Genomic DNA, 14,292 nt, shown 5'->3' with positions numbered 1-14,292 from the left:
AGTCATTTTCAAGCGCGTTTTCGTTGTGTGAGCACTGAGGCCACCGTGGGCAACACAAATGTGATGCCATGTGAAAATATATTGCATTCACAGCGTGTGTTATTTTCTCTTCCGTTGCAACGCACGGGCTCTTTTGCTAGTGTTATCAAATATGAATGTGGGTCAAAACAAATATGGATACTTATGTTGTCAAATATGAATGTGGATCGAATACAAATACATATCAGATGTCTGCTCAATTCAAAATGGATATGAATAATAGCAAGTTAAAAGAAATAAGCCAATAGATATATGATACTAAGTTTACTCATACAAAAAAATAATTTTGACAAATTATTATGCTTTTTTATGTTTGATAACTAGCATATTGGGGCTAGGATTGCTTAATTAGCTTCCATAATTTTATTCAGATACGGATGTATCTAATTACATATCCATATTTGTGTCAAAAACCCATGTCGTATTTGTATTTGTAAAATAAATTCAGATATCTTTTGTCTTGGTCGGGTCAACGCGTGGCTACACATTATACCCATGGCCCTGTATATAATTACTGTTAGCTTACCTTTTTTTCTTTTGAAGCAAAACTTTAAGCTTAGCTACATGAAGAAAATCACAAGGACGAATCTAAACTAGCACTAACAGATTACACGAGAAGAACCCTTCCATTTTTTTTTTGGAGAAAGGGAGGACACAAGAAGGAGGATCGTAGCAATCCACTGGCACAAAGCTGCTACGGCCTATACACTTGTCTCTTTCGTCCTTCTTTCAGGCCCATAAACAGACCAAACGCAAGCCCGCTGAAACGAACCTCCCAGACCACTCGCCTCCCTTCACGCCCGGTGCTGCTACTGCTGCGTGCTTCGGTTTTTAGTCCCACCTCACCTGGCCGAGGGGATTCGAGCGGGAGCGCTGGGTATAAGATAAGGGCGAGGTGGTACGTTCTCCTCACTTACCTGGACGGGGTCGACGGGCGATCAACAAGGCCCGTGGCCTGGGTCAATGGCCCACATTGCACTTGGTGGGTGCGTTGGCCCATCATCTCCTCAAGTGGGAGAGTGAACGTCATAATTTGTGGTAGAGGGGGTACGCGTTCGCGCGGCCCCTGCCAATCCTTTGAATTTAAATCTTGGTCCCTGGCTTGCACGTCGAGTCTGTTTTTGCAATCCTGTCCTCGGTCTGGTTCAGAGGCTACAAATTGATACGGAGCAAACTGCAATTTCCCCGTACATTCAGTTCAGGCAGTGTGTTCTTCGAACATGAGAAAAGAAATATGCCATTTTTGGAACTGAAGGTACACAGCACAGGCGGTACAGCGAGACCGCAACATGCCCAAGATGAATTATCTGCTCCACATTATTACTACGAGCGAACATGGGATAATATTTCAGTTCCCTGAGCAGAGTTAAATCGATGTACAAACTGAGCTGATTACCCATCCCAGCTGCCACAGGAGTAAATCGACAGTTTTGGTGTTACTTCTGCACGCTTCTGTTCAAGTGCTATTCATTAAGACAAACTGACAAAGCACGTGCAGAAGCATCTACGCTAAAATTTGTTCAATGCAGCCTAGAAGTTTAAAACTTGTCACTCATGGAGCAGCTTCGACCCAGTGTTGTGGGCTGCTGCACCAAAGTGTTCTGCATGTCTTTCTAATAATAAATCACGTAGTGCTTCTGCCGTATGTTGTGGCATTTTTTATAAAAAAACCTTTTTGGTTTTCAAAAACCCGCGGTTCATATAGTAAGTCAATCGAAGCGGTATGCATGAGATAAAAGAAAAAACTACCTCCTGATCCCATCTCAACCTCGAGGCTCGAGCGCGCCACCACCTCCTGCCAACCACCACCCCACCCCCGACGCCGCGCGCCTTCATGGATGCCGCAACGTTGGCGGCTCCCCACCGGCCCCTGGAAGCGGACGCGCATGGGCTAGCAACCGCCGCTGCCGCCGGCAGCAGCAGGCGCGGCCGGAGATCCCCTCATGGGGCCGATGCCAACCGAGAAGTCAGCGGCCGATGACAATAGGAGTGAGGGCGTCGCCAACCCGGACACCCACTCGCCTTCCCCAAGGACAACGAGCACGATGTGGTGGCAACGGCGGAGGATGAGGCCAAGGCCAGTGCCGAGGACAAGGTAAGCCGTCGGGTCGCGAGAGCTACGCCTCCCCATCTCCATCCACCAATTCGGCCTGCTTTGATTCCGATTTCTTGCTGCATGTGCTTGTTGTCGCAAATAGATCAGGGGTAGCAGCAGGGCATCATCTGCAGCCGCACCGATTCGACCACCCCCAGATGTACTACCAGCAGCACGGTGGAGGCCGCATACGCGTGCCATTGTTCACGCACGGCGGCCGTGGCCAGAAGCACTTCTACCTGCCGCCACCCATTCAGGCGGGTGCGCCGGTGCATCACAGGTACAAGGTACTCATGAAGGTCAGCCGCCTTGCTGCCGAGTACCTGGTAGCCAAAGGCGTGCTCCCTCCGGCATCGCTGCAGGGGGCGGTGGTGTTGGGTGGGGCTAGATGTCGCCTAAGCCTCTGTTGCCGACAGCATGTTGATGACAAGTAAGATAACCAATGGAGGAGCTATGGGCCATGGTTGGGCAGGCAAGCTAGACCAAAGCACATGATTTTTTTGCACGCATGACCTATTTCTCTCCCAGGCACACTGATTTGAAGCATGGTGGATTGTGATGGAAAAGCTAGCCGAGAGCATGTTTGAATAAGAGCTGCAACTCTTGCACGGGTAGTGGAAAAGCTGGTCGAGAGCGAGTTTGAGTAGCAGCTACAACTCTAGCACTCTGAATTCCCTGAGCTCCCCTCTGGCCTAAGCCATCGTTCTACTTTCGTACGATCAATTTTAATAGAAACGTTGTTTGTGCAAACACAAGGTGTAGATTGTATTGTAGCAAAGAAAATTTTCTTCTGAAATTAATATGATGTGTGACTATGCCGGTAGAATAGATAACCATTTCAATTGGAGTGCAAATATAAGTGAGCTTGTGTGCAGTCATTACTGAATGTGTAATATTAGCACGGATATTTCTTAAGTGCAACATGCCACCAGTTTGATTTGATTTGGATCAATATATTATTTATATACTCATTGGGATATTATGTTCATGAGGGATTAATTTGAATGCATATAATTTTATGATCCCGTTGCAACGCACGGGCCCTTGTGCTAGTTAGTATACAAGCAAGACAATGATTTACCTATTTGTGAACAAGATATGCGAAGCGGACAAAAATTACAATGAAAAATGTTTTTTTATAGATTTAACTACGGACTACATACGAAGCAAATTGAATGAACTTACACTCTACATTATGTTTATATACATCTGTATGTAGTATGTAGTAAAATCTTAAAAAAACAATTATTTAGAAATGGATTGAGAACAATTATATCAGCCTATAATGCCTCTGTTGCTCTAGCACGTACAATTTATGATTGCAACAAACTGTTCATGAGGAATTTGAAACAGTTAGTAGCCCATAAAAACAGAGTAAAAAGTCATGTATAAACTGCGCTCTCTGTGGTTTAGAGAAGTCTAGTAGCCTTTCTATATATGAACCATGATATAATTCGGTACCATACACTCCTTCACAATACGTATTTTTCTTCCTTCCACAAGAGTGTGTTCCGATAGCACGATCTAAAAGATAACCATGTGGAAAATGCCCAAAGTAAATAATTTGGCAGCACCATAGGAAGAAATAATTTGAAAGAGAGGGTTGTGGTGAACTCGATGTTAACTTGCTCCCATTAATCGAACTTGTCTATCCAGAGCCGGCCCTGGGTAGGGGCAAGAAGGGCGATCCCCTAGGGCCCAGCCTGATGGGGGGCCGACCGTATGCATACATACACTATGTATATAATTTTAAGCCCAACAGAAAAAGCCCATAATTGCCCATAGTCTAACTAGGTTACCTACGAGAATGTGAGGAGGCAACGACAAAGAAAGACCGATCCAGCCGCCGCCACCGTTTCTTCTCTAGAGACTTACTTATTCCTCTGTCTTCTCCTTCCTCATCCCATTCCAGCGCTCCTACTCCCAAAGCACACATCATGGCTAGCAAATTAATGGATATTTTCATTGTAGCTGATTTCTTCTCCTTTTCCATCTTACTTCCCTATGGATTTCCTATAAGTATTTGCATCGAGCCAGGGACATCAGACCACACACACTTCATCGGCCCAGTCTCTTTGCAAATTACAATTTTCCTGGGTCAACAACTCCATTCACAAGGTTCTTGTAATTTCTGAGTAGTTTTACGCTCCATCTTTGTACTGTTTTTTTGGTGTTTTAGCGATTCCCTGACCAATCTTCTCTACTGTTTATTTAGGCTGCTAATTTGAGGATCCAAGGATCATCGCAAGGTCCGATATGCTTGGGATTGGATAGCTGGATTTCTTCAATACTCTGAGAAATTCAGGTGTTCGGTGTTCCCTATCCTTTCTTGAAAAAATGTTGCGTAAAAAGCATTTGTCTGGTTCTTAGAAAAGAAAGAATAAAAAGGCACAAAAAGAGTTCATTGGTACTAAAAAAGGTTCTATGCACAAATTTCTTCCTAGGAATGTCACTGCTGAGAGTTCAAATGATTTAGATCAGCAGCCTGTAGAAGCCTTAGATTCTACAAATGATCACGACCAGGGCAGAAATTCGAGTGAGCATGAAAATGATGACAATACTAGAAACCCAATTCCAAATGAACAAGAAACTAGTCCTTTAGATATTTATGACCCCGGAATTGGGAGAATCTTGACAATAAGTCTAGAGACATTTTAGTTGAAAAGGGGCTAAAAGGGACTACAATCTTGTGTTTCAGTCGGATAATACTTCTAGTTCTAGAAATTTTTCATATGCGTACACTCAAGAAAGTTAAGCAATGGTGAGGTAAGTGATATAAAATGGTTAGTGTAATCTAAACATGTGAACAAAGTTTATTGTTTTTGTTGCAGGTTGTTTAAATCTCAAGCTAGTAAAAGTATGTTAGCATGTGAGGGACTATGTGACTGGAAACATTTAAGTGAACGGCTTAAACATCATGACAATAGTATCGAGCACCTCACTAATATGAACACGTCGAGTGAGACTACGTAACAATCCAAGAGCATTATACATGCCATGCGCTTGCCATAGTTTGAATCTTACACTTTATGATATTGCAAAATCTTGCGGCAAAGTATTATATTCTTTGGAGTTGTGCAACGAATTTATGTTTTATTTTCAAGTTCTACCAAAAGATGGAAATTACTGCGTGATGATGTTTCAGACTTGACTGTGAAATATTTGTCTACTACGCGTTGGGAGAGTCGAATAAAAAGTGTTAAAGTGATTAGATTCCATGCTCCTCAATTACGCTCAACTTTATTAGAATTGGAAAGAACTTCTGATGATGACCCCAAAACTAAGAGTGATGCAAAATCTTTGGTTAGTGCACTTGGAAATTTTGAATTTTTACTTGGCATGGTAATTTGGTACGATATATTATTTTCTGTAAACTTGGTTAGTAAGAAGTTAGAGTCTAAGTTTGTGTGCATTGATGCTACACTTAAGCTAATTCAAGAGACAATTACATTTTTCAAGAAGTACAGAATTGATGGCTTTACATCTAGTATACAGATTGCAAAATCTATTGCATCTAAAATGAACGTTGAACCTATATTTCCTACAAAACGTCGTATTACCAGGAAACAACATTTCGATGAATTGAACGAAATTGATCAAAATAATGAAGAAGTGCAAGAAGCCGAGGATTCATTTAGAGTAAATTATTTTCTTGTCATGACAGATGTGGAAATTGCTTCACTAACCAAAATATTTGGTGAGCTAAAGTCATTTGGAAATATGCTTGGTTTTCTGTTTAACTCGAAAGAATTGAAGTCATTAGAGGAAGATGCTCTAAGAAAATTTTGCACCAACTTTGCAAATACTTTTACTCATAACAACTCATCAGATGTTGATTCAAATGATTGTTTTCTGAATTGAAAGTTCTGCAAATAATTTTGCCAAATTACCTCATGTTAGCTGATGAGATTTTTGAGTTTGACTGAGGTGCAGATTGTTACCCAAATGCTTCAATTGCTTATAGAATCCTCCTAACGATACGTGTGACTGTAGCATCGGCTGAGAGAAGCTTTTCCAAGTCAAAATTACTGAAAATTATTTGAGGTCAACTATGTCCCATGAAAGATTGAATAATATGCATTGAGAAAAATATGTTGGATAATATCAATCTTGATACAATAATTGATGATTTTGCTTCAAAGAATGCTCGAAGAAGTCATTTTCTATGATTACATGTCTTTCACTTTTGCTCAGTTTGTTTTCTTTAGGTGAGAGACTTGCTGGAAAGAAGAGTGATCCTCTTTTGATCATTGTTGAACTACTTCTGCTGGGCTGAGGACATAAAGTAGCATCTTTTTTTTCCAGTGTTAGGAATCCTTTCTTCATTGGTTATGTAAGAATAAGAAGTTTGTTGGTTGTTGCCAAGATGTGCATGTGCATTCGTGTTTGTCCATGTTATATTATGAGACATTATTTGGTAATGAAATTCCCTAGATCTTTCAATCCAAAAGAAACTTTGCGTTTTATATCAATATATATATAATTGTTTTTTTCACTAGAGGGCCCACTTTTTAAGTTCGCCCCGGGCCTCTGGAAATTCAGGACCGGCCTTGTGTCTATCGTGGTCTTTATTGTCCTTTATTCATGCTTGCTTTGACACTGTTATGTCAAAGTGATGCTTATGTATCTTAATAGGGCTCATGTTTGTAAGATCAGGTAGACTTTTTGGTATTTTTGTTGCATTAACTATTGTTTGGTTCCCGTAGCAACGCACGGGAAATCACCTAGTGATATTTAATCGAAGCTTCAAAATCACGCTTTAAGCGCCGACCAACGAGGCCCTTTTCAGGTGGGCCCCACGATCGCGAGTACTACGCGATACCTGGGCCTCGAACGATGATCACACGCATCGCTTGTCCATCGCAGCTAGTCGGAGACACGTATGCTCGATGCCCGTCTCGATCACAGGTTCACAAACCCAACCTTCCCCCGCTGCATCCTCCATGTCTATTCTCACGGGCACACGCTTGCGAGAGCTAGCCCGCTGCTCGATCGTCGACGACCTCGACCAGGAGGCGAATTAAGCGCCGGCCGGGAGGGAGGCCAGGGGCGCGGCGGCATGCTAGGGCCGTCGGTGAAGCGGCTGGCGCGGCTGGCCGCCACGAGGCCGCTGGAGAAGGCTGGGATGGTGCTGGTCCTCGCCGCGATGGTGGTCTCCACCGCCGCCGCGCTGCTGCTGCTCGCCTGCCCCGCGTCGCCCCGCTGCTCGACGGCCGTCGGGTCCGCCCTGTCGGTGCCCAGGAAGCTCCGGGGCTGCGGGGCGTCGGCGCCCGGTGAGGTGGCGCCGGAGTGCGACTTCTTCGACGGGGAGTGGGTGCGGGATGACAGCTACCCGCTCTACGAGTCCAAGGACTGCCCGTTCCTCGACGGCGGGTTCCGGTGCTCGGAGAACGGCCGCCCCGACACCTCCTACACCAGATGGCGGTGGCAGCCGTCCTGCTGCGACCTCCCCAGGTCGGCTGATTGACCCCCTTTCTCGTGTGTCGTCTTTTACAGCTTTACTTCTCTTGGAGACATTTTACAGTTTTACTTCCCTTTGTTCTAGAATAGCAAATGGACCTCCTGTCACTGCCAATATAACCGTGTCTAGCCTTTGTTCTAGTATTTTGGCATAACTTTTGTCATTTTCAGTGTCATCATATATATTTCTGTGCTTTCCTAGGTTCGATGCAAAGAGTATGCTCCAGAGGCTACGAAACAAAAGAGTGGTATTCGTCGGCGATTCGATCGGAAGGAACCAATGGGAGTCTCTGCTTTGTATGCTCTCTACTGCTGTTCCAGACAAGAGCTCCATCTATGAGATTAATGGCAGACCCATCACAAAGCATAATGGATTTTTAAAATTCAAGTTTAGAGACTACAATTGCACGGTCGAATATTATAGGTCTCCTTTTCTGGTCCCTCAAGGTCATGGACCTGCTGGAGCCCCCAAGTTTGTTAAGAGTACGGTCAGGGTGGATTCCATGGATTGGATGTCTGGCCGGGGTAAGTGGAGGGATGCTGATCTGTTAATCTTCAACTCTGGGCATTGGTGGACAAAAGACAAGACAATCGGATGGTGAGCAAGTTAGCATATATCTGCATATTTATGTTCAGTTATAACAGCTTTTCCTGTTTCATAGAACTATTTTTTAATACAAATTAGTTATTAGCTAAGTTGCATATCTGTCAGCTACTTATTTATTTCTGTGTTTTGATGTGAATATCTCCATGTGATCAGGATTAATATAATAGTGTCCTGATTAGTTTCACTGTTTATTTTTTGTGAATAGTTTCACTGTACCCATCACCTTGAAGAATTCGTCTTCCAATTTCGAGAATATAAAATACACCGATAATGGTTTAGCTGTGATTTGTGCTGATTGATAAACCATTCTTCGTACTTCTGTTTTTCCTTGAATCAGAATTGTTATACCATTATATAATTGCACCGTAATCTGTCTGAAACCAGGCTTACATTTATACACCAGGGGTGCGTATTTCCAAGAAGGGAATAAGGTGAAGATGGATATGAGCGTCAGCGATGCTTATAGAAGATCAATACAAACACTGTTTGACTGGCTTCACAAAAATGTTAATGCAAACAAGACCCAGACCATCTTCCGTACCTATTCTCCTACGCACTTCAGGTCCGTACCATAGAAAGACAGCTGGTTTCTTCTCTTCTTTGACAGTAAAACATAGCTAGGGTTCATAAGTGGTTCGTTGTAGTACTTACTTAAACCTGCGAAATGATGATTTAAACCTAATTTTTCTGCAGCGGTGGTGACTGGAATTCTGGTGGGTTTTGTCAGCAAGAAACACTTCCAGACATGACACCTTTCAAATCGCTGGAGCAATGGGCCAACATGCTGAAGCCCGTGAACGATGTTCTAGGGAGCCATCACAGGCCCAAGCTGCCAGGGTTGGATATACTGAACGTGACCCGGATGACGGCCCAACGAAAAGACGGACACCTCTCAGTGTTCAGAAGTCCTTTGAGTTCAAGGCAAGCCCTTATCAACAAGACATCAGAAACCAGAGAGGTAGAGGATTGCAGCCACTGGTGCCTACCTGGAGTCCCTGATGTCTGGAATGAGCTTCTCTACGCCCTCTTCATGAAAAGGCAAATCATGTTGGACCAAAATGTCTCCGTTTCTGGCTCGAGAACACTGCTCGCTGATCGACAAAGTGCAGGGGATATATCTACCTGATGCTCTCTTGTTGATGTGGAAATTAAATTCCAGCAGGTCTCATGACAAGGGGTTTCTGTTAATAGGAATCAGGGACGGCCATGGCCTCGGTTATCAGTGTGAATAGAACAAAACAACTTATGCACCCTTAGTTTCCCGAAAAATGAGAATTTCGCTGGCTTATACGTCGGTCAAGATGATAACACACAAAGAGTTCACACACGGACACTTGTAAATAGACAAAGTGACAGACATCATAGCAGTTTGTATTGTCAAAATATTTCTCATGATAAATCTAATGTTATAAGTTTCAATTTTGCGAATCCAATTTTTTTATCGCTTTCCAGCCAAGACGTTACTAGTAAGTCATCTAGTTACGAATAGTACAGTTTCAAAAAAAAGTTACAAAGAGTATTTCTCAAAGGCGAGGCCCTGGCTTTCATGATTTGAATTATAATTTGGGCCCCTCGGGTTGCTCAACCATAATAAACTAGACGATGCCCCGCGTGTTGCTGCGGGAAACTTATAAAATAATATATAATAAATCTTAGAAAACTAATGCTAATGCAAAAATCATTATAAAAATGTCTTGCTTAATTACCTAGAAAAAAAAGTCATGCATGAGGATATGTTTTGCATGAAGAGATTAATGAAAAAAATAACTTATGACTACATGCATGACTTGATGATGTGGCATTATTGCATGGAGAGGAAAATTGGGTAATGGGTTCTAGCTATTTAAGAATAGAAGATTCGTTGCTGCCCTTCGTCTCCGCTGGCTTTGGTTTTAGGGGGTTTGATCCTTCCAAACCCTGGATTGGGCTGGGGTTCTCCGCGTGATGAAGATGACTGGGTCTTGTTTGCGACCGCCTCTAAAGTGTATGTTAGGGATGCTCATTAGGCAAAAAAATGCGCTTCATGGGAGGAGACCGAGGGACATTATGCCCAAGGTTTTTGAGCTTTCCCGCAAGAAAGGTTGCACGGTCAATAAAAGCGTTACAAAACAACTATTGGAACTCCATGGTTGACATCCACCATGGCATCTCCATTGACCACATTAGGGAATTCACTACTCTTTGGGAAATGTTAGCCGGCATCACCCTTGTGCCCCAATTCCGATGATACCATCTCATGGAAGCTCGTGGCCATTGGAGTATACACAACGTCATTGGCATATATACAAGGCGCAGTTTGAGGGACTCAACGTCACGTCTGTGTTCAAAACCGTTTTCACACAGGATTGTGCTTCCCAGAAGTGCAAAGTTTGTTTGGTTTGTGATCCACAATGAATAGTTCGGACGACAGGTAGACTTCACCGTAGGGGTTGGCCCAATTGCAGTTTAAGCCCCTTTGCTAACATGTTCCCCCTTTGCTAACATGTTCAAGAATCGGTAAACCCATCTTTTCCAAGTATTGGTGCACCATTAGTGTGTGGAGTAAGATCAAATCCTGGCTTGGGTGTGATGCTATCATGACTTATGTGTGGATCAACCTGGCTAGGTTCGTTTAGGGAGTGATGGACCCAATTGCGGAGCAAGGACCCAGGCCGAGGGTGCCTCGGCCCGGGACGTGAGGATTAATTCCTTTGCTGACTCTAGCATTTTTTACACTGTCGATCGTGTTAATCACTGTAGCAACAAAGGAGGCCCGGAGCATGGTGCTAGCCTGGTTCCGCCCTTGGATGGACCGGCACCTTTCTCAAAAGATCTCAGCATGGTGAGACGTTCACTTCCGTTGATGATCTTAACCTCTTGGGAAGTTTGAAAGAAGCGCAACATGAGGGTTTTCCGCAAAACCTTCGTCCTAGCAATGGTGATCGTGACAAGAGCAAAGGGGAAGTTTCCTTATGGGCACACGGTACTAAGCATTTGTGTAATTTAATGCCATATGAATACTAGTAATTTCCCGCCGCCTTTGTCTAGAACTACTTTGTTAATCAGTGGAAATGACAAATTCTTTTGTCTTGCTTAGAAAAATGATCTGAATTATTACATCACTGTGATTCATTGAGAAAGAAAGAAAACAGTCACTTGTGACCACGTACGTAGCCGGCCATGCAAGCACCTGAATTAAGTGGACCGCGCGTAATAGTGGGTGAGAAAAAGGGAGCATAACTAGAAAAGTACTATAAACAACAACAACGGACACAGACCAGCCGTCGCAACGACCAAGCAGCTGCATCGTGCGGGTAAGCTCACGAGACAGTACTTGGAGCTGCCCTCGCCGGCAGGGCGGGCCCTTACGGGTGCAACGCCGAGTAGGTCCGATACTTGTTCTCCTCCGCCGCCACGGCCTCCTCCTTGGCCGCGTCCACGCCGTACCACTTGGGGTGGCACGGCACGTACTTGCTAACAGGGCACGTCATCCTGGCCCAGTTCTCGTGGAAGAACTCGGCGCACTCCTGGAAGGACCGCTGGTTGGGCGCCCACAGGATGCAGTTGCGGTCGACGTTGAGCTTCCCCTCCCTGATCAGGTCCCAGCAGCATGGCCCCAGCCACGTGAAGTAGTTGCCGGAGAGCGTGAGGTTGGCGAGGCGGCCGTCATAGGCGAGCCGGCAGAGCGAGTCGTGCACCACGCCGTACAGGAGGTTGTCCGCCAGGTTGAGCTGCTCCACGCTCCGCAGGCACGCGTACGACAGCGGGATGGTGCCGGTGAGGTGGTTCGTGCCGGCGTCGATGACCGTGGCCCTGGCCAGCAGGCCGATCTCGTAGGGGAGGCAGCCGCTGAGGCTGTTGTTGAGGAAGAGCACCTCCTGGAGCGTGTCGGCGGCGCGGCCGATGGACGACGGGATCGGCCCCGTGAAGTCGTTGTTGGCGAGGGAGAGGTAGTTGACGGGCGAGTCGCCGAGGTTGTCCGGGAGCTGGCCGGAGAACCGGTTGTTGTTCACGAAGATGGCCTCCACCTCCGGGAAGGAGCTGAAGAGCCCCGCCGGCAGCTCGCCGAAGAAGCTGTTGAACCGGATGTCGATGAAGGTGCAGTTGGTGAGCCCCAGCACGTCCGTCGGGAACGGGGCCGGCGCGAGCTTGTTGTTGCTCAGGTCCAGCTCGTAGAAGTACTGCAGCCCCCGCAGGTTGGGCACGGCGCCGCCGAAGTTGTTGGAGTTGGCGTGGAAGAGCGCCAGGTCCGGCAGGCCGTCCACGAAGCCCTGCAGCGAGTCGGAACGCAGGTTGTAGCCGTTGAGGTCGACGGACGCGACGGTCCGGTCGCTGACGTTGATCGGCCGCCCGCAGAAGAAGCCCTTGTAGGAGCCGCAGAGGTCGGTGCCGGCCCAGGTGGTGGTGACGCCCTTGGGGTCGCAGATCACGGTCTTCCTGAACTTCTGGATCACCAGGTACGCCCTGTAGAGCCGCTCGTTCTCGAACTGGCACGCCCTCGGCTCGGACGACGGCGGCGGCCGGGGCATCAAGCTGTCATCGTACCCGCGTCCACCGCCAACCCCGACGCTGTCCGCTCCATCATGGCTGTCGTCTACGGCGAGGCCCCGCCGGCTCGAACGGGTGGTGCCCGCCGCGAGCGCAACGCAGGAGGCCAGGGCGCAGAAGAGAGCGAGCCGACGAGGAAGCGAGCGAGCCATTTGCCGATCACGGGAGAGGCGTCGGTGGCAGAAATGAGAACGCAGTGCCTTGTGCTTAATAACTGTATATATATGCCTAGGAAGCCGGCAAGGTTGGCGCGGCGTCATCTCCCGCGGTTGCATGGCATCATTATGGTTCAGCATGCAGACTGACTACCTACTGTACGTAGTTGCTCAAACCTGCAGTGTATACTCACGATTTGTGCCAGGATAGTTTCGGGGCAGCTGGAACTTTCTCTGGTTAGCTGCTGCTAGTTGCAGTGGTTGGACGCGGATACCAGTCATGTGTGGGGTGGCATAATAAACACCGACCCGCTGATGATGGTAGAGCGCGACGGCGCCACCGAGTGGCCACATCGCTCTTTTTTTTTAGACAAAACTTTTGATCTAATAAGTCTTTTTTTTTAAATCATTAAAAGATTACATATGGAGATCTATTCTAAAGTATGACTATACATCTGTATATAGTCTTTTTAGGGGTTTGTTTATTTCCAGTTGATCCCTCACGTCATGTCTTTTCCTTATTTCTGATTGGTGCAAGTCACAAGCTGGTCTTGCTCCATCCTTGGTCCCACCGCATGCACACGAGAGAAAAAGAGAGGAGAGAGAGATCTAATAGCCTCACAGTCAGCCATGCAAAAGTGTACCATCGGCGCCTCGGCCTGGAACCGTCGACGCAAATTTCGATCCGAACCGGCGAACAACAAAGTTATGTGGACGCGACTGGACGACTTTTTAACGCCGATGATAAAAAAGGGGCCTGAACGGCCTGTTGGGGTACAGCTGAAGATGCTCTATTTGGCCCATACTTGTTTCACGCTCTGATGACTTAGACTTCCTTACTCTGACTAACACAAGTACTCTACACAGTCCTGCTCCTGCACATCTACACATAAGCTAGTTTAGCATGTGCAAAACAATTTATGATTGGATGGTTAGAGGAACAGTGGTATTTCGAGTCCACCATGGTCCAAAGTCTGGTGTTTGTATTATTTTCGGATTTATTTCAAGATTTCCGACGATATTCTTTCTGTGGGTGAGACGTTTTCGTCGACGACGAGACGTCTACGATGACTTCGTAAATCTCAAGATAATATTGTTAGACTATTACTTGGATCTCAAGTTACCTAGTCCTAGTCGGTTTGTAATAGGATTAGTCGGTTTGTAACCCTATATATACCTGTGTATGCGGCTGCTAACAATCAATAAAAACATAGTTCTATTAAACCTTACATGGCATGAGTTTTTCGGTCCTAAGGTATGGCTCCGCCATCCACCCCTCCGCCGTCGTCGTCGCCCGACTACTTCGAACGTCGGGCTGCTACTATTGCCTGAGCCACTGCGGCTCCCTCTTCGTACACCCTCGCTCTACCACCACCTATTCCTCCCATGATCTCTGCCACCGATACAAT

The 14,292-nt window shown here is 46.1% G+C and overlaps 2 protein-coding genes and 1 non-coding gene across 3 annotated transcripts; 2 read left to right on the top strand and 1 right to left on the bottom strand.

The window, feature by feature from the left end:
- The first annotated feature begins 948 nt into the window (after positions 1-948).
- Positions 949-1,109, top strand: LOC123433624. Its single transcript, XR_006624969.1, has one exon. It is a non-coding gene; the product is annotated as a U1 spliceosomal RNA (small nuclear RNA).
- A 5,862-nt stretch (positions 1,110-6,971) lies between these two features.
- LOC123430492 (protein trichome birefringence-like 10) lies at positions 6,972-9,629 on the top strand. Its single transcript, XM_045114360.1, has 4 exons — positions 6,972-7,588; positions 7,797-8,192; positions 8,605-8,763; positions 8,895-9,629. Exons 1-4 carry the CDS (start codon positions 7,017-7,019, stop codon positions 9,325-9,327), a joined length of 1,560 nt encoding a protein of 519 aa, XP_044970295.1. The 5' UTR covers positions 6,972-7,016; the 3' UTR covers positions 9,328-9,629.
- Positions 9,630-11,417: 1,788 nt separating this feature from the next.
- LOC123430491 (uncharacterized protein At4g06744-like) lies at positions 11,418-12,915 on the bottom strand. Its single transcript, XM_045114359.1, has one exon. It carries the CDS (start codon positions 12,878-12,880, stop codon positions 11,546-11,548), a length of 1,335 nt encoding a protein of 444 aa, XP_044970294.1. The 5' UTR covers positions 12,881-12,915; the 3' UTR covers positions 11,418-11,545.
- Positions 12,916-14,292: the final 1,377 nt, after the last annotated feature.

The sequence above is a fragment of the Hordeum vulgare genome, chromosome 2H (genome assembly GCF_904849725.1).
Source record: "Hordeum vulgare subsp. vulgare chromosome 2H, MorexV3_pseudomolecules_assembly, whole genome shotgun sequence".
Classification (NCBI taxonomy): domain Eukaryota; kingdom Viridiplantae; phylum Streptophyta; class Magnoliopsida; order Poales; family Poaceae; genus Hordeum; species Hordeum vulgare.
Note: the sequence above shows the minus strand (reverse complement) of the source record. Positions and strands in the feature narration are given on the sequence as shown.